Below are 22,953 nucleotides of genomic sequence, written 5' to 3'. Positions count from 1 at the left end.
CTGAAGTTTCTCTACTTTGTATCAACTGCTTACCAAGGCAAAGTCCAGACTGGTTGTAGATACTGTCAAGAGCTTTGCCTGTTTGCACCCCATTAAGACTGTTTAACAATCTTGACTGTGCCAAATTACAGAAACTGCTGCACTAAGTGTGTCTGTTTCATATTGATGATGAGGATGGACAGACTCAGCAGGTTTTCAGAATTCATATACCGTAAGCTTGTAAAACTGCTTTGGGCCAAAGATTTAATTATGAACAAACAGCCTGAGCTTGAATCAGATACAGCAATAGTAATCAGTGGTTAAAGGGCTAGACTAGGGCCTTGGGAGACCAGGGTTCAAATCCCCACCCAGTCATGAAATGCACTGGGTGGCCTTGGGCAAGTTACTGCCTCTCAACCTAGCCTACTACCTCACTGGGTTCTTGAGAGGGGAAAAAAATGGGGGAGGGAATTTGTTTCATTAGTATTATCTGACAAGATTTACAAACCAGCCTCAACTGATGAAAACCTCTAAGCAGTTTCCACCACCTTCGAGGAAATAAACAACGAAAACTTAGAAAAGTGGGATGGGAGGGCAAACAGAATGGAGTATCCTGGGAAAGGTCGTGGCTGGCTGGCACCTTGGAGCAGAGCGCTCGACACACTACACCGCCAGCCTGGCCCCGCTTGCAAAGCAGAAGTGCCTTCGGGTTTTTCTCCCCAAGGAGAGCTGAGCTAAGCGGAAGGGAGGAAGAAGTGCGAAGCTCAGCAGTTCCTGTTTGCACGGCGGCCGGGCGATCGCAGCGGAGGGGGCCTGGGGCGGAGCTCCTGCTCTCGGCTCGGCTCTTCTCTCCACGTGACCAACCGCCGTTCACATGACCGCCTAGGCTCAACGAGGAGGCGGGTCGGGAGTAAACTGGAGAAGTCGGGGCTGTAGCAGAACGGTAAGTAGGAGGAAATATGCCCGGCGTTCGGTGTGGGCAGCGATCCAGGATGCGGATCCGGGGTGTTGCCTGTTCCTGCATGTGTGGACGCGCTGAATGACGTGTCGAGGCGTGTTCTGCACCGGAGGATCGGGACCTGTTGCAGGACCTGGGTCTCTTGCCGGACGCGGCTGGTACAGAGGGGTCCTTTTGCGTGTGTTTGTCTGTCTGTCTGTCTGTCTGTCTGTCTATCTCTCTCCCTCGTCGTCGTCTCTTCTCCATCTAGTGCTCTAAAATAAAGTTCCCTTTCCCGCGGTTTGGTCTCTGATCTCTGAGCCCTTGGCATGCAGGTAGGAGTTAAATGTTACTTTCCTCTTGCAGTGGCTTCCGCTATGTCTCCTAGCAACATTCCTTTTAAACAGCTCACCCGCCTCGCGATGGGGGGGGGGGGCGTTGAAGAGAGAAAGGGGAAAGAGGGCTTTCTAAGTTTTACACGCTTACACGTAACCTGGGTTGATGCCTATGAATCAGCAACTAAGACTTGGCCGTGTTTCTGATCAATCGATATAATGTGGGGGACAGATATGCACTCTTCCCTAGGTGTTGTTAGCTGATTTTGTTGCTTAGTTGATCTAAAAGTGCCCGTGCAACCTGTTGCTTACTGCCTTCTGCTCAGTGCACTGGAGGGTATATGAATGTGTGTGTGTTATATAAACACACTCACAACATCAGGTGGGAATTGTACTGGGAAAATATCCAGGTCCAGGTCCTTGCTCATGGTGCCTACTGTTCACGCTGGGTATGTTCTATCTCCACGGTTGGAGGTCTATGCCTCTGAATACCAGTTGCTGAGAATCACAAGTAGGGAGGGTGCTTTTGTGCTTGGGTTTGGCTTTCAGGCTTCCCACTGGCATCCAGTTAGCCACTGTGAAAACAGGATGGCCTGATTCAGCAGGCTCTTTTTAGGCTGATATATCAATGCTCTTGATAAAAGTTTGGAACACCTTTGTTTCACTTGCCTTTCTCATTGGGTTATTTGGAGATCCTTTCATCATCTAGCAAACCACTTTTCCTTTCAGATCACCCCTCTGGTGCTATTTATTATGTTTTTATATATGCTGGACGCTGCCCAGAGTGAGTGGGGCAACCCAGTCAAATGAGCGAGTTACAAACAAATAATAATTGCTATTGTTGTTGTTGTTTCAAAACCTACTTCTTCTGCAAAGCTTTTCTTGGACCATCACAGTCTATGCCCTATGGGATTATTTTTTTTACTAGTGAACTTTGCATGTACATTGTTTCTTTCATGCCCTCTTCTGCCTCCACTTCTCTTCTGTTGATCTAATCTACTCAACACTCGACATAGTACACAAATGAATCTGAAAAGAGCAAACCCTGTGCGCTGGCTTACAACCCACCCAACTTGTGCCAAATTGTATGTTACAGTAGCAGGGGAGAAACACAGGAGGAGAGGCAGAAATCGGAGCTAAAAGATGAGTGTAGATGTTGTATAAACACTTGGCAACAAGGAAGAAGTGCAGATGTCTGAGGCATCACAGGACTAGAGTCTAGACTTCAGAGGAAAAGGGGAGGAAGTGAGTGGAGTGAGGCATGAAATGGAATAACCCAAAGCTTTGACGAAAGAAGAGCATCAGCTGAGTAGATTAATCCACTGCTGCTCTTGCAGTATATGCTATGCTGTCATGTGCACTGGCAATGGCAGCTCTGCAGGATCTGGAGCAGAGGTTTCTCCAGCCCTGTTACTTGAGTGCCGTTACTGGAGATGCCGGGGTTGAACCAGGGATCTTTTGCATATATGTCCTCAGCCAGTGAGCTGCAGCCCCTCACAGTGTACTGTTGTTGACCTGCAGGAGAGAAACCACTTTTGTGTCTGATCCTTCAGGATCACTGCTCCAAGCTGATCTCGTTTGCCCTCCTTTGAGAGACTCTGTATAAGCTGCATTTTCTTTCCTAAAAATACCCTTATTACTCTTTTTACCAGGGAGCAGTTTTAAGCTTGCAGGCCAAATGCATCCAAGCAGAAGAAGTGCTGTTGGCTTTAGGAGGGAATGGTAGGTGGTCATGTTGCTGATCGCTTGCCACCTATTAGCAATCGGTTAATCAAACCTTTCTTTCACATTTGCAGGTTAGCATGAAACTCATCATTCTAGAAAACTATGCTCAAGCCAGTGAATGGGCAGCAAAGTACATTAGGAATCGGATCATCCAGTTTAGTCCTGGTCCAAGCAAATATTTCACCCTTGGACTTCCCACTGGTAAGTGACAAGCCTGGCTTTGTGATGGAAGGGCTCTTACCTCAGTTTTCCACCCCTAATTTACTTTGCTCTTAGTCAGCTGGAGGTCTCAGCCTATATAATAGACATTCTTCTTTATATAGGGTATTTGCCGTTCTTTATGAGAAGTGACTAACTATTCTGAGGGCATCTCTATTTTGGGAAACTACTTTTAAAACAAGATCCATGTGAAGTTCTTTTTAAAACACTTTTCTGTTGTGTGACTGCTCCACTACCCTCACATGCTACACATATTATTCCCAGTTTTACATAACCCCAAATCAGCCTCAAAATCCTATGGGCTATGTAGAACTGGAAGATGGGGTGCAATGATGGTGGGGGATAGCATCTTCCTTGGAATGTACAGACTATGGACTCTTGTTAGGTCATGTGATGAGGATTCTGTCACTTAATTGGCTTATTTGTGTTGCGTCATACACCGTCCCCAAATTACTGATTCATGTACTACCCCACTGTATACACAGATTGAAATCATTTTCTCTGCATGCCAGCACTTAAGAGACTCTTCCAGTACTATTGACAGAAAACACTTTCAAGAAAATGTGTTTTGGAGCTGGAGTGCCAATATGGTCTTGGAGACCTTGATGGAAGTACTGATTAGAATGAATGTAAACAGGTGGAGCTAGAACTGAGCAGCCCCACAGGCATCTGAGCTGTTCTTCTGTAGTGGCACACACAGTGATTTCTAGTCAAATGCATGCTGCTTACCATTTCTGTGGTCCAGATTTAGATCTCCCTGACTGTGCAAGGCTTTTTTTTTTTTTTTAATCTCCAGGAAGTACTCCGTTAGGATGCTACAAAAAACTGATAGAATATTGCAAGAATGGAGATCTTTCTTTCAAGTATGTGAAAACTTTCAATATGGATGAGTATGTGGGTGAGTCACTTTTTTGTTGAGAACTGCAGGGGGGAGAAATAATTGCTATTCTTTGCCCACAGCATTTATTTACTGTGATCAACTCAATAAGGGTTTATTTCTATACAGTATTGCAGTGATTCAGGAACCGAGCTTATGAACCAGGAAATGGCTGGTTCGCAGCTCGCTACTTAGCAGCAAGTCACTCTCTCCCAGCCCTTTTCCCCCTACCTGCAATACGAGGACAATAATAATGGCCCACCTTGCAAGGATGGTTGTGAGGATTACTGAGATAATGTATGAATGCTGAAAACCTAAGAACTGTCTTTTAGAAACAAAGAGTGGACTATCAAATAGCATACTCTAGTAGCAAGGAATGAAGCACAGCAAAACAGGGGAGGGCAGACTTTGGGCTTGCAGGATCTGTTTTGTTGTTGTTGTTGTTTTACTTTAAAACACCCTCCCATCAGATGTCAAAGCGATAAACAACTACCTGACATTCAGAAGACATCTGAAGGCAGCCCTGTTCAGGGAAGTTTTTAATATGTGACATTTTAGTGTATTTTTCATCTTTGTTGGAAGCCGCCCAGAGTGGCTGGGGAAACCCAGCCAGATGGGCAGGGTACAAATAATAAATTATTATTATTATTATTATTATTATTATTATTATTATTATTAAACCTCAAGATCCACCAATCTGAGCTACTGTAGGTGTAAAAGACATACAGTGGTACCTCTGGTTACGAACGCTTCAGGTTATGAGCTCTGCTAACCCAGAAGTAGCTGCTCCTGGTTGCAAACGTTGCCCCAGGAAGCGAACGGAAATCCCGCGCCAGAGGCACACGTGCAGTAGGAGGCCCTATTAGCGAAAGCATGCCTTAGGATAAGAACAGTTTCAGCTTAAGAACAGACCTCCGGAACAAATTGTTCGTAACCAGAGGTACCACTGTAAAGTTCCATACATACACGTCCAATTAAAGATCCAGGTGCCTCTGAGAAGCTACTGAGCAAAGGGCTTTGTTTTTAGTACCAGGGCTCATGGTCCTTTCATTCAAAAATCCATTCCTGCTTATCTCCAAACATTGTTAGTTCAGCAGTCTGTTTTTTTGTGGGCAGGGGGTCTGTTTGTTTCACATTGGTGTTGCTTTCAGTCAAGCTGACAAAGCACCCAAAATATATATAAAAGGAATATTCATTAAATTGCTTCTCCATGTTTTTAAACTTAGCCTTTGGGGGAGGAAGCAAGAATTTAGTGTGTGTAATGTAGACGAACACTTCCCCACGATCCCTGCTTGCTGTGAATTAGAAAACAAGCTCCAAAGATTTGTTCTGTTCTGTTTGGCCACTCTTATCATGGGTCCATAGAGAGTGAACTTTAGACTGCTGTGTAACAGGCGAGGAGGAGCGTGGGTCGTCAAGTAGTGACATAATATCTGTGGAGTGTGAAACTCATCTGGAGAGAAACTCATCTGCAAAACCAACAATAAAATATGCAACTTTCCCCCCTGCTGGATACTACAGGAGAACATTGGGCTGTTGCTGCTGCATTCATTTCACAGAAATGCAGGAATATATAGCCCTGAGCTAACCTTGTGTTCTTGTCAGGTCTTCCAAGGGATCACCCAGAAAGCTACCACTCCTTCATGTGGAACAACTTCTTCAAGCACATTGACATCTCCTCTGAAAACACACACATTCTGGATGGAAATGCAGCTAACCTAGAAGCAGAGTGTGAGGCTTTTGAAAGAAAAATCAAAGAGGCTGGAGGAATCGAACTCTTTGTTGGAGGTGAACATTGAGAGGGGGCAAGGTCTGAACATGCGTGGCCATCCCTCAGTGACTTGCAGGTGGTGAAAGGACCTTCGTAGATCAGCAAATTGCCACAACGGCTTTTTGTGTCTACCTCAGAGCATGTGCTTTGTAGCGAAAGCAGTTCATTTTATGCTGCAAACTAGAGTGATGAGCCATCAAGGGATAAGATACCAAGTGGTGTACACACATGTACGGAAGAGGCAGATAGTGTCAGTTTACTGAAGACTGCTGTAGCAGTCTAGTTTCATTATTTCTGCTTACCCTGTAGATAAAGCCATTCCTTTTTTTAGTGACTTTGTCAGGTCCTGGGATATTGGAGAAGATGCTTTTCCTAAATGTTTATCGGGGGCAAGTAAATTTTCACAGGATGGTTTATGAGCTAAAGCCGACTTGCAACTTCCATGTTAAGTTTTCTTGAGCCCAATAAGCACCTAATCCTGAATCACTTTCTTGTATTCTTGATGTTTCCTTTCTTTTTGCTAGATTCTAAACGTGAACTGTCTCCATTACAGGTATTGGCCCAGATGGTCATATTGCCTTCAATGAGCCAGGCTCAAGCCTGGTGTCCAGAACCAGAGTCAAGACCTTAGCTATGGACACAATATTGGCCAATGCCAGATTCTTTGATGGAGACCTCTCCAAAGTGCCCACAATGGCACTTACAGTTGGAGTGGGTACAGTCATGGATGCCAGAGAGGTTAGCACAACAGTACCTTAATTTCAGGGATAGGGAACCTGTGTCCTCCGGAAGTTGCTGGACTACCAGCTTCTATCATCCCTATTAGCAATACTGACGGGGGCTGATGGGAGTTGGAATCTTAGAGTGGAAATCAATTCCACACTGACTATGACGAACATTCCAATGTTGATAGCTCTAGTTGCTACTTTGCTCTCTCTGCCCCTTGTTGGCAGACACTCTCAAATATTGGTAGTATCCTCTAACTTTTGTCCCTTACTTTATTTGTAAAATGTTGGTTTTCTGAATCACGTCCCTCTCTCATCTCCTTCTCCACCCTAAAATCTGTACATATTAGAGAGTAGCAAGGAACATTTTTCTTATCTTGGAAGGTGACAAAAGCCCTAAGCCTAACCATGTTCCCTGTTGTGTCTTGCAATCCAGGTTATGATTCTAATCACAGGAGCCCATAAGGCATTTGCTTTGTACAAAGCTATTGAGGAAGGAGTAAATCACATGTGGACAGTGTCTGCCTTTCAGCAACATCCCCGCACTGTCTTTGTATGCGATGAAGATGCCACGCTGGAACTTAAAGTAAAAACTGTGAAGTACTTTCAAGGTAAGAAGCTTGGTAATGAGGACGAGAGATGGTCACCTTGTGTGTAAACAGCCGTTAAAACACGGAAGTGAAATATGGTAACTCAAAAGGACTTTACAAGAACTCCCCCTGGGTTGCTAAGTACTGCTCACTGCTCACCTGTTTTATCTTTTGGGAGCCTTAAATACAAGGAGAATCTTCTGAGACCATAACATGCAATGCCGGTTTGGGTCCATTCTCCAATTTGCAAAGCTATTACCTCACTGGGGAGTCACTAATTATTTTCCCTTTACTTGCTGCTACTCTTTTTTTAGAAATGTTGAGTGCAGCTTATAGTTTTTAAAGCTCTAAGTGGTGTACAGTATTCTACTCTGAACTGAAAACATTTCAACTGGTAACCACACCAAGCTATTTTAGTAGTGACTGTAAGTTTAGGCAGAATGTGAAATATTTCCTTTGAAGCTACTGCCAGTTTTATTGAGGGACTCCTCTAATATCTGCATTAGAACTAAGTGTCTGCTGTTTTGTATCAATTAATTCAGGTTTGATGCTTGTTCACAACAAACTTGTGGATCCACTGTACAGTATGAAAGAAATGGGAGGAGAAAAAAGGCAGTCCAAGAAGCCATATAGTGACTAGCCTCTTACGATTTGGAGCAACTGGTTATGCAGTCCTTAAACTCACATGGAGCTGGTTGAAAGCACCCTGCCTTTGTATCTTGGGAATGGTCGACAGCAAAACACATTATTGGAAAATGTCATTTTCTCAATGGTGAGGTAGTAGCAACAGATGCAGCTACACCAAGCATTGTTCAGCTGCAAAGCTAACTGTCATTTTGCCCCCTTTTTAAAGACCAAATGAGAAAACAGAGGCTGTCTATTCTCCTTAACAAGAGCACTGTATAACTTAAGGGCTACCGAGAAGGAAATCTGAACATGTTATCTGTTTGCATAACAAAAAGATGATCTGTAACCAAGAATGGAATGTGAAAATCTGGAGCTTTTGCTACTAATTTTTTTTTACATTAAAATCCGTACATTTTTCCAAAACAATCAAGTTGTATTTATTCTGTGGGATTTGGAAAGCTGGATTGAAACATTGTTGGGGGCTGACTGGGAACTAAGGAAACATAATCAGAGAAAGCAAGAATTGCAAGCCATCCAGAGAACACAATTTTTTAAAGTTTCCACAATTCTGTAGTGCATCATATACAATGACTATATAATCCCCCCACTTCCAAGTCCTCCATGGTGCCAAAACATTGCCCATGCTGGTGACCGGCCTGCTCTTGAACTCTCCTTACTATTACTGCCTGGAGTCGTCTTCCCCAACCTGGCCTCCAATGTTTTGAACTAAAACCCATCAGCCCCAGCCAGAACTGAGTAATAATCCAAAACAGCTGGAGGGCACCTGCATGGGGAAGACAAACTACAGCTTCTGGGGATGCAGGATAGTAAATAGTTTTTGTTTGTTTTCTGTTTTGGTTCCTTTTTTTATTACATCAAATACCATACTAGCAGCATATAGCCTGCGTGAAAATTAAGGTTGCACACCAAAATTCTTTAAATGTATAGTGCACTGGTTTAGTCTCTTCACAATGGAACCGTTTCTTCTTTAATTCCATCTTTTGGGATAATGCAGGTTTTTAGTGCATCTCCAGGGTATACATCTCTCTCTGCAGCAGAAATAAACACCTCCTTGACTAACTGCAAAGCCTTCTCCAGAGACAAGGACACTTGTTCCCCATTTTGCAAGTTCTCGAGGCCAACCTGGTTGTCCGGCAGAGGCTGCCGCCACTCTCACACAATCCTAAAACTAGCATGCTGGCAATAGTTTGAGGACTTATTGTGCCAGTGCATAATTTAGCCGTAAACTAGATTATCTAGAGGCAGGTGTGATGGTGAAGGTGAATTTATATGTAATTTTAATATATATATGAGAAGCTATTTTATAGCACCTGTTGACCTTCAGTAGGGTGAGCTAGTAGGATGGCAAATATTTATACGCTGTGTGGAAGGCCAGCTTCAGAAATGAATATGGGAAGAGTCCCAAAAGTTCAAATAACCTCAGTGTTGGAAAGTGCTTCAGGAGGTGATGAATGAAAGGTAAAAATCAAAGAAATCATGCTCTCAGGTTCATAAGCCAGAGAGGATCTCCACTCCTGCTGGAATAGATTCTAGCATGAATGAGTTGCTGTTCTAGCATAAGAACCATTAAGGAATCCCTGATTTTATAGCAATGCACATTTATAATGTCACTTTCTCCTTAGTATGGGTAAATAACAATAATCACTTTCCACTTGTTTCAGTGGCAGCAGAGACATTTGCAAGAACTGGCATTCTAGTGAGTTTGCTCTAATTTTTCAAGGTACAAGGATCTGAAAATTATGTAGGATTTCAAATCAGCTTGTGAATTTAAAGAGGAATAGATTACCTCTGGCCTACAGGCCATTTCCCCCCCCCCCCAGTCACACCCACCTGCACCACACTTGATGCCAGTTGACTGACAGGCGGGCAGCCCCGCCCACCTATCAAAGTGGCCTGTGGGGTAAGTTCCAGCCCCCTTGCTGGAAATGGTTCCCCAGCCCCAGTTTGAAGACTTTTAGTGATGACCCAAAGAAAAAAAAAAGTTCTATATTCATACTCTTTCAGTGTGTATGTATACTCTTCTCAAGTGCCAATGTTTAAGTACAATCTTGAACACAGCATGGGTGGCACAACTTCATTTTTCTTTGATTTCTTTCACTTTGGAATCTGGGTTCAGACTAGCCCTCCTCCTCCCAGAAGTTGCCATCATCTTCCCCACCTCGAAATAGCCTGAAACACACAAGAAAGCAACTCTTGAATCAGGAAACCATCCAAACAGACCTATACGTAACAAGACATGCACTCTGAGGTTCAGCTGCTGGCCCCTTCTTCCTTCCTACTGAAGGACCCATTCATACAGATGTGCTGAAAAAGCACATCTTTGGATTCCAACGCTTCAGGCAGCATGTTCTCAGCACAAACAAAACTCGTATATAAAGCCTGGTCGCCAAAAGAGAGCATGTCAGGGAGAAGGCTGACTAGATGATAATCTGCGCTGAAATTCTTCTAGGTTTCAGCTCCTGCTGATCCAAATAAACTGGCCCCAAATGCAGTTGATGTAACTTTACAGTTTCAGCATTGCAGAAGTATAGGTAAAGGTAAAGGTAAAGGTACCCCTGCCCATACGGGCTAGTCTTGCCAGACTCTAGGGTTGTGCGCTCATCTCACTCTGTAGGCCAGGAGCCAGCGCTGTCCGCAGACACTTCTGGGTCACGTGGCCAGCGTGACAAGCTGCATCTGGCGAGCCAGCGCAGCACACGGAACACCGTTTACCTTCCCGCTGGTAAGCGGTCCCTATTTATCTACTTGCACCCAGAGGTGCTTTCGAACTGCTAGGTTGGCAGGCGCTGGGACCGAACGACGGGAGCGCACCCCGTCGCGGGGATTCGAACTGCCGACCATGCGATCGGCAAGTCCTAGGCGCTGAGGTTTTACCCACAGCGCCACCCGCCACCCGCAGAAGTATACATACCGGTTAAAACAGGGAGATGCTGGATCATTAAAGTGCATATATGGATTTCCTCTTGGCAGAGAACCCATACAAAGCCAACAGAAGTACTGTGTACAAGCAGTGCATGTCATCTTGTTGCAGCCATCCAACTTCTGACAATGCAGAGAAAGAAAGACACAAAGGCAAACAACTTCAAGTATCAATTATGTCTTATGCCACAGTCATCAGTGCTGTAATCACAGCACATTCAAAAATATGAAACTTGCTGATTCCTTTCTAGGGAATCACACACAATCACACAGGATTTCAGTTTAAGATCTTTCCACGGGGGTGGCTGTGTTAGTATATTGCACAGAGAGAAAAACACATGTACAAACAGCTTGCAATTCTTCTCGCCCCAGATGTACACACACACACAACTTAGAAGAACACACCATGCATCTGACAAAGCAGGGTCTATTCTATACTTATGCTGTTTAAATTTGTCTAGGTTGAATCCAGACTTGGGCATGCTTAGAGTAAACCCATGGAAATCAGTGGGATTCAAATTAGTCATAACTAGCCTAACCCCCACTGATTCCAATGGGCCTACTCTAAACATGACTAAGTCTGAATTCAGGCCTTAGGGCAGATCTACACCACATGTTTAAAATACACCCAACACACATTTGAAGTGCATGGCTTCCCGCATAGTGGGAATTATAGTTTCCCTTCAGAGTTACACTTCCAAGCGCCCTTGTCCTAATGCCAATAGAAGGGGACATCCTTCCTCTCCTTCTGCCTTCCTGGGTACATCATGTCCCTTAAAAACTACAACAGCCAATTTTCTAAGTGTGTGTGTGTTCCAGCTTTTGAACCCCAGTACCAAAGCTTCAAGGGAAATCTGGCTTTGGTTTAGTCATTTACCCACAAAACAAACTATGCATGGGTGCTAAAGAAGGAAACACTCAAGGTTCTAACTTACTTGCCTATAATAATCTGTGTTAGTATCCTTAAAACAAATGCCCTTGATTCTCTGAAGCATTTCCCCCTCTGTCCTGTTCTCACCTCTATAGGAGTCCCACAGCAAGGACAAGATTTGGAATTCTTTTCCAGCCACTCTTTGCTGTCCATTTCCTCCAGTGTCTTTTGAATCACCCTTTTCCCGTAGCGCTGCTCTAAAAACTTCTGCGTGGCCTCGTCTGCTTCAAGGTACTCCTTGCGCAGGTCTGCTAACTTCTCTGAGGGAAACAATAGAATGAACAGAAGGCGCTGGTCAAGTCTGGCAAAACCGTACTTCACAGACTCCACTTCTCAAACAAAACAAATGCCATTACCGGTCAGCTTAATCCATATGGAACAATCAACAAGGGTTGTGAAGCAGCTGAATCACGGGCAATCAATGGGTTCTGAATCAATTCCACCACCAGAAATTGATTTCCAAAACTATTGATGTACATAATTAGTTCAGGGCTTATGAAGAGCACTGAGCTACTTGGGGAGTTGATTACAGCCCTTCAGCCCTCTCTGTCTGGCTATCAGGGCTCTCCCCAAGCTTTGCTCTCTTTCTCCAGGCAATGCCCCTCAATGGCCCTGTTTTGCACCCCGACCATTTTTACCTGGATCAAGTGTGTCTGAAAACGCTCCTGGCTTACCTGGGTAGAAGATAAAGAGGAGTGTGTGGTGTGCGTAGAAAGTTGCTCTACTGTACGAAGGTAAAATGTACATTTCTTGCTCCACCTTCTTCTGCCTCTAGCCCTGTCAGCCACTGTCATGTGGCCTTTGGAGGGTTGGAAATGGAGCCTTCAGGCCAGAAAGTGTTTCCCCACCCCACTCTGGTGCACATCTGACTGTACACAACAGAATCTCAAAACTAGAGGCAGTACTTCTTCTAATGGGGTGAATGGAGAGACAGCAGAAACAGTGGGAGGAACATGTTATGCAGAAGACAACGGAATAAATTATATCCTTCAGAGAACTCCGCTTAAATGATCCTACGGAAATAATATCATCAAAATGGTGTCTACCTCAAAAGGCGAACAGTACATACATTCAACATCCAAACATTTCACAGTTAAAATACTACTTTTGTTGAGTTCAACTCACCTGCAGTGACTTTACACCGGGAGACGCCATGGTAAGTCATCTTACACAACGTACAGAAGGCATAATTGCACCTGGAGCAGATGCCCATCGTGCCCGATGGTTCCTGCATTACAGGTGTTTGGCAACATGGTCGTGGGCAATATACCACATCGGCCATCATATCCAAGCTTGACTGGAGCAGCAGGCGGTCGTAACGTGCGAAGAGTTCCTCTTCCACCAACTCTTTTACCTAAAATGAAGGTGATCAATCAAATTTAGGGTTGGATCCAACTACATTCTAGTCAAGAGTAGATCCACTGAAATGAATGAACCCAAGTTAGTCACGTCCATTCATTTCAATGGGTCTATGCCATTGGATACAACTCATAGTGTTGGTGAGTTTCAACTATTGGAAAAAGGAGCCTGCACTGGCTTTATTTGCCTAGCAAGATTCAGTCATGGCTTTGCTAAGAGAAGCAAAAGACACACTGCTGAGGTATTCATCAACTACTTTCTAGTTAGACCTGTTGCCTTTTCATAGAAACTTCAGCTAGCAGATCACAGGAGAGAGCAATCAGTGCCCAAGACAGCATATCTACATGTGTTCCAGTTATTCCAGTACCAGATCAAGTCAAAGACAGCATCAAAAATTCGCAAAAAGCTCCAGGTAGCACACCCATTCCAAATGGCCATCTACCTAATAACTCATTGCAGAAAACTAGAAACATGGATTTAAGTTTGTGCTTAGTCTAAGTGCAAATCTGTTTCACAAAACTACCGTCCTAGTCCTTTACAGCCACAAATCTTTTGCACTGAAGTCCAGGCTTTCCTCTTTGGGTTTAACGCCTATCTATTGTGGGGCTGAGAACAGTGTTGCACTTAAAAACAAAAAAATCAAACTCTTTTTTTTTTTTTTAATGGATTGCCATAGAAATGATTGTTGTTACCTGCCCAGGGGTAGCAACGGAAGGACATTTCGGTTCTGGACAATTCAAGTAGTGGACCTCACCATCTTTGATTTTAATTTCAAAATAGTCCTTCAAGCAAGCCCTGCAGTACACATGCCTGCATTCCATAAAGTACATACATTCACTTCCCAGCTTTTCAGAAAAGCAGACATTGCACGTGTACATTTTACTGTTGAAGCACTTTTGCCTTTGGGCCTGATCAAAGTCCAGAATCTCTCTAATCAGGCTGGACAGAGACTCAACATCCTGCACGGCTCTTGCATCGAGGGCTTCTTCATGCACGGCTGCGGCTGCAGCGCCTGCCCCATCCTCTGTGCCTTTCCGGCTTTGCTCTTGTCCTTGGTCACATATCTTTGGCTCATAGGGCGAGCTGATGTTCAGATATGTAAGTGTTTCTTCCTTGAGAAACTGCATCCAGGCAAACAGGATCACACAGCCTCTGTTTTCTTCCCATAAGTTGTCCAGATGCTTACAAAGCGCAGAGAGCTAGAAGAAAAACAAACGGCAGGGATGGGAGAGCATCTTCTACACTTCCCGAGATCTGTATCGTACTTTATCTTTTAAGAAAGCATACCATTTCAAGATTAGGGGTTGGATTCAAGTAACGGGTCCCACTAGCAGAAGCCCACACAAGGAATTCCACTAGCGAAACAGGGCTTTTCTCTCTCCCCCGCCCCCGATTAGCTGGGGGTGGGAGTCAGAAGAACCCCCAGAATAGCAAACAGGGAGACAGCAGATTGTTCTATCTGGAAAGCTGAAATGCTTGCACTGACAGAATGATTACCATAGCACCACGCTGAATTCCTTCCTGGGGTTGGAACTCAATGTAGTGCAATGGAGCATTCTGTTGAACAGAAGTTCCTAGCTTAGCGCTACAGCCTTAATAATACAGTAAGAATTTAGAGGTCTCCCTGAGAGCAGCCACAGCACAGGGTGTAAAATACGTGCAATTCCAGAAGCAATTAAGTGTCCTTTGTACTTATGTTTTATTTATAAAATGCAAGATGTAATAAATACCAGGGCAGTGTACAATATCAAAACATAAAACTTCATTCCAATAGCACATTACATTGGTAAAATGTAAGCTGGAAAGCTAGAGAGAGTTTGGCAAGACTTCTAGTAAAGAAGAAAGGAGTCTCGTTTGGCAATCTACTATTGTTTCTGCAATAATTAATGGAGCTAAGTTCCACTGATTTCAATGTCTACTCTGATCATGACTCACATTGGATATCTCCCACACACTTTTCTCATGATAGAATAAACTAAACCAAAATGTACATACCTTTCTCACTCTTTCATAAACAACTATAGATCTAAAATAAAAGCTATTTCTTTAATGTAAGGCAACAGCATCTAACTCACTTTCGTGAAGCATTTTTAGTGTTATTGATGTCAAATGTTGAAACCCCTTTATTTCCTGACTTAGGTCCTAAATATAGAGTAAGAAAACCTTTGGAAAATCCAGTGTTCTGATAAACTGGATTACTATTTACTTGGAACTAAGCATGGGGAACAAAGTGAGTTTGGATAACTAGAAGGCTGGGGCTTTGCTGTACTCATTGGACATGAAGGATTTAGAGCAGCTTTAAGAACAATTAAAAACGTTTTAAACTCACACCATCTGACTTTAGGTATGACAGAGATACATCTAAGAAGTATTAATACATTATTCTTCCTAGCTAGCTCTTAAGCTTCTTCTAAGTAGTTTTTTGTTGCTGCATCCAGATTAATAACCAACCACAATATTAATCATTAACAAGAAATATTACCATTCTGGTGAACTACACGAATTGTTAAAGATCTGTATCAAACCTGAGCCTGAGAAAGCCACTTGCTACTGAGGGTGAAGACAGGTGGGGAAGTTGATGGGTAGTCTGGTGGGAATTCAAAATGCAGCACAATCGGAGGCAAAAAACAAACTCTGCATTCAAACTTGCTGTTCTGGAGATTCTCTGTCAGGTTGCCTAAAAAAATAAAAATATGATAGTGTCAGGAAGAGGCAACAAGCTGTGCTACTACCTAACAGAATTGTTTGATATGGTTTCATAAAGTTTCCCTTCATCTGAAATATTTCTGTTATAAAACTAGTTCACACAGACTCTACTGGGATGTGTTTGGATTGCATGGTCCCTCCTTCCAACATGTTTTTTAATTCTCTCTTCCACTTCCTGGTTCACAGTAACCATTGCTTGCTGTGATGTTAAGCAAGAAGCAAGGTTATCACTAATCATGTTTCATCTCCAAATAATGAGACACCCACTCGGTAAGTTCTAGCTTCCAATAGTGGTTCCGAGGCAAACTGTAGTTAGCAGTAACAGTCATTGGCCCAATGCAGACATCGCAGGAAACTATGTCTGAGGATGTGAGCCTGCAATTGTTGCAATGTCTGAACCAGGCCTTAGCTAAATAACATGTCTCTAAACCAGTGACAGGGAAACTCTTGTCTTGTGGGCCAAATTAAGCCCAGCAGGTTGTTTTGGCCAAACCATACCCACCTTTCCTGAGTCATATGGCACAGGAAAGTTCAAGGAAGAATCTTCCTTTGCAGCTACGGGTTGAATTCAACCTGCAGCTGCAAAGGAAAAATTGGAGTGGACTCTAAGTATGCTCCTGATTCTTCCTTTGTAGCCCAAAGTGGACACTTTTCAAATTTTGTGTCTTTTTATGTTGACAATAAAATCTTTGAAGCCCCAGAAAGAATTCAAGCCAGGGATGCAAAGGAATAATTTTTCTTTGCAACCTCAGCTTGAAGTTTTACTCACCTAACATTGTATGGTGTCAGGTGTTGGGCTGGCCACTCCCAGTTCTGGCTTTCTGTTCCCCATCCCTGCTCTAAGCTCTTAATTCTTCTACCACTGTGATTAGAGCAGGGGTAGCTAATGTGGTGCCCTGTGGATGTTGTGGACGTTATCATCCTGGACAACTGGCAGTGCTGGCTGAGGGGGGTGGAGGGCTCCATGTTGGCTACCCCAGGCTTAGGGGGAAAGCCTGTTCCTTTCTCTGAATTCCCCAAAGGGAGAATGGTTTAGATCAGGCTTTCTCAAACTCAGCTCTCCAGATGTTTTGAGACTACAATTCCCATCATCCCTGACCACTGGTCCTGCTAGCTAGGGATCATGGGAGTTGTAGGCCAAAAAATCTGGAGGGCAGAGTTTGAGGAAGCCTGGTTTAGATGCCCATGAACAAAACAGAAAAGCCAGACAAGCAAAGTCAGCCTAAGTAACACTGTCATCCCATACAGTTAGGTGCATTCATACTGGTGGGACAATTTAGTTGTGCACATGGTTTCAAACTAAATAAATGTATGCATGAAATATTTCAGAAGGGAACAACATGATACCAACCATATCTAGTAATCCACAAAGCTTTCAAAATAAGGTAATGGAAAACTTAAAACTAGGAGCTTAAGTTCAGTGTCTATCTTCTATATCTTATTAGGAAATTGTTCCTCCCTCTTTTGCTCTGTAAAAAAACATTGCAAATGAAGAGAACAATAGGAAAAAGTTGTTGAGCTCACAATCTTAAAAATAGCATGGTTCTGTCAGCGGCAGCTGTTTTATAAACATAAACATCATTGCCAATGCTTATACGCAATATTAGACAGGAGAGTTGCTTCAACAACTCTCTTTCTACCAATTAATATTTCAAGAACTCTTCTAAGAAGCTCTGATGAAAGATACTACACAAATGAAAAATTAATAGAAAAGCACATAGTTTTTTAAAAAGAAGTGTGAGGTTCAGTTCTTTAGGTGTAAGTAAGCTTCAATCCTCTGAGCTGCCATGCCAGCTAAGATACAGGCCGGGTGAAACACAATATTGCGTCAATGCAACATCTCATTCTGTGCTGGCATCACACCAGCACAACCATATTCAGTCAAAAACAAGGGTGGGATTCAACTAATGAGTTCTATCAACGGAAGCCTTCTGCAAGGACTTCTGCTTGTGCAATGGGGCTTCCCCTCCATTCCCCCTCCCAAAAAACCTGAAATGGGGGAGGGGATTTCAGGAGAATCCCTAGAACAGTGCAAAGGAGAATGATTGATCCGTCTGGCAAGTCAAAATGCTTGCCCTGATGGAGCGACTGCCTTAGCCCAATGTAGATTTTGTCCCCAAATGATCCCACTCTACGGAGGTCATTTTATTTTGAAGACCGAGCTCTGTGATTATGTGTGATACATGCAGACTGGGATCTCACATAAGCTGAACAGCTTTCTTGGCAAACATTCAATGCACTTACCCCTTATCAAATTTACAGTTAGCTAAATGTTTTAGGGCTGGTTCACCTTTAGGCCCAACATGTAACACTCACACAACCTATACCAGGGGTCAGCAAACTTTTTCAGCACTGTCCCTCAGACCTTGTGGGGGACTGGACTATATTTTTTTTGGGGGGGGGGGAACAAATTCCTATGCCCCACAAATAACCCAGAGGTGCATTTTAAATAAAAGGACATATTCTACTCATGTAAAAACATGTTGATTCCTGGACCATCCGCGGGCCAGATTTAGAAGGCGATTGGGCCTTAGTTTGCCTACCCATGACCTATACCAACAAAATGTGCTGCATGATCTAACCTGTATTACACATATTTGCCCCCATCTATCATATATCCACGGATGTGGCATAGCCATCTGCTCACACCATATATTTGCCAGTATAGGGGTGGAGGTAGGGAGAGCAGGTGATCCCAAGGCTTGGTCCTGTGCAATACCATGTGAAGAATGAACATATCAGGCCACTGTGCAAATCAGCCCCTACTTCTTGAATAAAGCACTTGGAACATATGATAGTATTGCAATAAACTCAAAGAAGGTAAGTAGACTCACCACTCATACATATGGTGAAGCCTGGTGGCAATTCCACAGAGATTCTAGTTTCTCCTCCCTGTACAGCCTGCGCTCTCTTGAATTCATCTTCATCATAGATACTTGCCAAAGCAAGTAGCTCATCTTCCTGAGCTTCTTTGTCCTCTGAAGACATTTACAGTTCCTGTGAATGATGAACATATCCCCAGTATAAATTATGCAGACTCCTGTAACAAGAATGGTCTATTACAGCATTAATTCAGATCATGCTTAGGGCAATCTGAGGGTGATCGGAACCGAGAAAGAATGAGCCGTCACCGATAATCCTGGCTTCTGAAGGGATTGGCCATAGGAAACAAGCACATGTAACCAACAAAGCAGGACTGAATGGGCAAGGGGGTTAAATACAGATTTCTACGCTGTACCCATCAAACCTGCTCAGCAGCAGATGTCACCCACCCATTAAGGTAATGTCATCTGATTGATAGGTGGGCATGGTTCACGAAAATTGTCTTAGGGACAAAACTGGAACCCATGCTAGGTCAAGACTGGCCTGACGGCTGAAGGCTCCCCAACCCTGTGCTAAGGCATGCTGCGTTCAGCCATGTAAAACTTCACTGCTTCCACAAAATTAGGGATGGCTCTTTAAAATTTATGGATGCTGTATGCTGACAACGATGTTTTCCTTCTGTTACACAGTTGTTTTACTGTGAGCCTTAGCCTGTTGGATTACTATAGCCAGCTTAGATGTTCTCCCTTCAGCTAATTAGCCAAGCAACCTCTTTCTCAAAATTCACTTTCTATGTGAGGAATTGAACTTCATGTCAAATGTTCCATCAGTGCAAGCATTCAGCTTGCCAAATGAACAACCCCCCTCACCTCCACCAGCACACTTTTTTTGTGGGGGGGGGGGAGGGTTCTCACCCCACCCAAGAATCAAAATCGGGTGTGTGTGTGTGTGTGTGTGTGTGCGTGCATGAAGGGGTGCACAAGTAGAAGTCCTTCTGTGGACTTCCACTGACAGGTCTCATGAGTGGAATCCTCCCTCCTGGACCACTGTGGCCAGTTACCTCTTCTGAACTTCAACTGCCTTCCTACTGTCTTTTCTCCTCTCTCCTGTATACTGAACCTAATGGAATGAAATAAGTGGTAGAACAACAATAAGGTAAAAAGGTAAAGGTAAAGGACCCCTGGATGGTTAAGTCCAGTCAAAGGTGACTATGGGGTTGCGGCACTCATCTCGCTTTCAGGCTGAGGGAGCCAGTGTTTGTCCACAGACAGTTTTCCGGGTCATGTGGCCAGCATGACTAAACCGCTTCTGGCACACGGAGGACCATGATGAGTGCCAGAGCGCATGGAAACACCGTTTACCTTCCCGCTGGAGGGGTACCTATTTATCCATTTGCAGTTTGATGTGCTTTCGAACTGCTAGGTTGACAGGACCTCACTCCGTCGCAGGGATTCAAACCGTCAACCTTCTGTTCAGCAAGTGCAAGAGGCCACAGCACCACCCTTACAACAATAGTAGGGATGAAGAAAGCAAGACTAGAAAGCAATGGTTTTCTAAGTCTAAGCGCATGTAACTTATATAGCCTCCTATTACTTCCCTGTTTATACCTGCCTCTACTTCTCTCTTCCTCTGTTGTGACTCTTGTGTCTGATTTTAAATTTGTAAGTTCCTTGGGGCTTACATATCCCCTCATACTTGATAAAGTGAAATGCGCACTGGTGACAGCACAGCAATCTTTTCTTAAGGGTACATGGAAAATGCATTTTCTTCCATAAAAATAATTGTTATTTCTTAAGCTACACACAATAATACAAAAGCAACCCCAATGTGTAACGTTGCCAATTTTCATTTTAGCAGAGGAATGTCGTAAGAAATTGGTACCTTTCTAGTTAGTCACATCAGTAAGACCTGATCATCAAACTTGTTTATCCACTGAATATCTAGGGCAACAGGAATACAACTTCTTGCTGAAGACAATGGCATTGGTGTCTTAAGTGGTCTACAGAGGGTCAATGATGCTTAGTGCTTGTTTTCTGCAGAAAAAGAAATAAAAGGTAAGAATCCTGAATTTCAGGGGGTTGGACTATTTGACACTCATGGTCCCTTCCAACTATACAATTCTATGATTCTAACATTACTTCTACTCTGCTAAAATATAAAATTCCTGGTGGATGCTTTCAGTCCCACAACAGGGTTTACTGAATTTAGAAAGGCTCCACCCTACTAAACCAGCAAACCCATTTAGTAGGAGTAATTCCTGTTGCAGTTAAAGGGACTTATTTCTGAGCAGGCACATATAAAAGTGCACTGTAAATCTGACTAGTTAGCACGTCCCAGAGCATACACTGATGTTAAAAGATGGGATTGTATCCAATGAAGTTGTTCCATTTGCACAATGACTTTGGCTTGTGCAACAAACCTTGCTGTCCCTTTCCTTCCTCTTGCCCCCTACCCAAAAAATACAATCTGGTGGTTTGAGTCGAACCCCAGAGCAGATTTGAGGAGCACATGAGGGGTGTTGCTCTGTTGTGCAAGCAGAAGTCCTTGCCCAAATGGAAAGACATCACTGGATATAACCCTTAATGTGTAGACAAAAATCAAAGTCATAGTGGTGTAACAGAAGGCAACAACAAAAATCTACTACAAACTCCTACTCCATGTCAGAAGATAATGGAGAACAAGGCATTCCTGACAAATGCCTACTAAGTGTCTAAAAACACTTAGCTTCCCTTAGCTACTGCATAGGGCTGGGCGATACCTGGTTTTCAACATTGTGCTATATCAACCTTGCGATATACTGATCTATCACAATGTCTGAAATGATGAAAATATGTAGAGGCCAATGGAGTCATGTCCTGGCAACGGCTACTACTTAGCAGTCTAAAACTGATACATTTTTAACTACCTTTACCATATTGATAAAACTGTTATTTTATGGAACAGCAACAGGGGTAGCAGGAATCAGGAGAGAAGCGATGACCAGCTTCAGTTTTTCCCACATCGTGATTTTTTACATAGCACACACAAAACATAGTGATTTGGGATATATTATGAAACGCTTATCACAATGTTGACTACTAACTGGTTTGGGACAATATATCGCCAAACCCTACTCTCGCATAATCCTGCAAAGTGTTCCCTTGACTGCAATGGCTCTCAAGAGCTAGATGCCCTGTGTCCTTAAAGAAATAAGGGAGAAGTAAACAAAAATAGCACAAATGCAGAGAAAGGGGCGGGGAAACTGCATCCTTTTGGTGTCAGTGACACTCAAAATGCCAGCATGTAGGACTTTCAGCTATAACAGCTGGGGACAAAAGAAGCAGGTGTGCAAATCATTAGATTTCACTGTTGGTGGGGCGGGGTGGAGGGGAATGCATTTCCCTACAACAGAAGCACCGTGTTGAGGAAACCTACCTAGAGAATCCCCCCAAGAGGCTGCAAATTTGTGGCTCGTTTATTTTTTTTTATTTTTTTTTGGGGGGGGGGAAGGCTCTAAACTTCCCTCCCCGCCCTTAAAGTGAAAATACACCAATAGTTCCCTGTTGTTGGGCGGGGGGGGGGGGACACTACCATCTACTCCAGATTAGTTTCCTAATACAGACTGCGCTTAGCTTCCGGCCAGACCCCGAAGAGTCACGAAACCTGGGCGTGGCAGACCCCGCCGGTGCATAAGGAAACGCCGGAGCCGCGCCAGCGTGCCTCTCCTATCGGCAAACCCCCCTGCCAGCTCCCGTGGCCGCTCCAGCCTCGCCATAAGCCCCCAGAAGGCGCCGCCAGGAGCAGAGCAGGGGCGTCGCTCGCCTCTCAGGCGCGCGCGGGGACCCCGACCCGTCACTCACCAGCCGAAGCGGCCCCTCCCTCACCTAAGTCTCCTGCCCTCGGCTTCCGGGTGCGACTCCTAGAGCGGCAAGGAGAACGAGAGAGGAGAAGGGTAGAGAAGCCGCGTGGTTGGCAGCCTACGGGTCATGCGCGCCCTTCGGCTTCCGGTTTGACTGGAGGTCTCCATCTTAACGTTCTTGGAGGGGTTGTTAATGGAGAGGCAGCCGCGTTCGTGTCCGGCGGGGCTGGGAGGGGGAAGGGAGGGATCGCTCCGCCGACCCCAGTGAGGACTTTTTGGTCGCTTTGGAACGTGGGTGGATTTGCAAACGTTTGGCAAGACGCCCTTTTTCGCCGAAATCAGTTTAACTTGTCGTAAATAACTTGTGTATCTTTTTGGGTGTGTAGTTTGGCTCTGCTGCAACTTAGCAGTGTGTGATTACGGCGCGACATGGAGATCTGGGTCTGTGACGTTGCGTTTCGTCAACAAAACAGTTGAATAGGCGAGTTTGCTGAAAGGTGCGATCGTGGCATCGTAAGCACCTTCAAGTGGTGCTTAAGTCATTCCCTTTGAATTCGGTACGGTCTACCGA

The 22,953-nt window shown here is 44.1% G+C and overlaps 2 protein-coding genes across 6 annotated transcripts; one reads left to right on the top strand and one right to left on the bottom strand.

The window, feature by feature from the left end:
* The first annotated feature begins 770 nt into the window (after nucleotides 1-770).
* GNPDA1 (glucosamine-6-phosphate deaminase 1) lies at nucleotides 771-8,211 on the top strand. 2 transcript variants are annotated; one of them, XM_083427100.1, is made up of 7 exons: nucleotides 771-922; nucleotides 3,048-3,177; nucleotides 3,992-4,093; nucleotides 5,678-5,860; nucleotides 6,397-6,581; nucleotides 7,005-7,179; nucleotides 7,701-8,211. In XM_083427100.1, exons 2-7 carry the CDS (start codon nucleotides 3,054-3,056, stop codon nucleotides 7,796-7,798), a joined length of 867 nt encoding a protein of 288 aa, XP_083283226.1. In that variant the 5' UTR covers nucleotides 771-922; nucleotides 3,048-3,053; the 3' UTR covers nucleotides 7,799-8,211. The 2 variants fall into 2 exon arrangements, with proteins under 2 accessions (XP_083283226.1, XP_083283225.1); XM_083427099.1 differs by lacking the exon at nucleotides 771-922 and adding an exon at nucleotides 1,557-1,700.
* On the bottom strand, nucleotides 8,198-22,544 carry RNF14 (ring finger protein 14). 4 transcript variants are annotated; one of them, XM_083427096.1, is made up of 9 exons: nucleotides 22,408-22,544; nucleotides 20,426-20,577; nucleotides 18,556-18,718; nucleotides 15,541-15,692; nucleotides 13,708-14,214; nucleotides 12,782-13,010; nucleotides 11,744-11,916; nucleotides 10,718-10,848; nucleotides 8,198-9,975 (listed from the first exon to the last, which is right to left on the bottom strand). In XM_083427096.1, the coding sequence occupies exons 3-9, from the start codon at nucleotides 18,707-18,709 to the stop codon at nucleotides 9,924-9,926; spliced, it is 1,398 nt and encodes a 465-aa protein (XP_083283222.1). In that variant the 5' UTR covers nucleotides 18,710-18,718; nucleotides 20,426-20,577; nucleotides 22,408-22,544; the 3' UTR covers nucleotides 8,198-9,923. The 4 variants fall into 4 exon arrangements, with proteins under 4 accessions (XP_083283222.1, XP_083283219.1, XP_083283221.1 ...); XM_083427093.1 differs by having other exon boundaries at nucleotides 22,384-22,519; XM_083427095.1 differs by having other exon boundaries at nucleotides 21,959-22,425.
* Between the last annotated feature and the right edge of the window lie 409 nt (nucleotides 22,545-22,953).

Source organism: Podarcis tiliguerta (assembly GCF_965153285.1).
Source record: "Podarcis tiliguerta genome assembly, chromosome: 2".
NCBI lineage: Eukaryota > Metazoa > Chordata > Lepidosauria > Squamata > Lacertidae > Podarcis > Podarcis tiliguerta.
The sequence above is the reverse complement of the archived record's forward strand: the minus strand, read 5'-3'. Positions and strand labels throughout refer to the sequence as shown.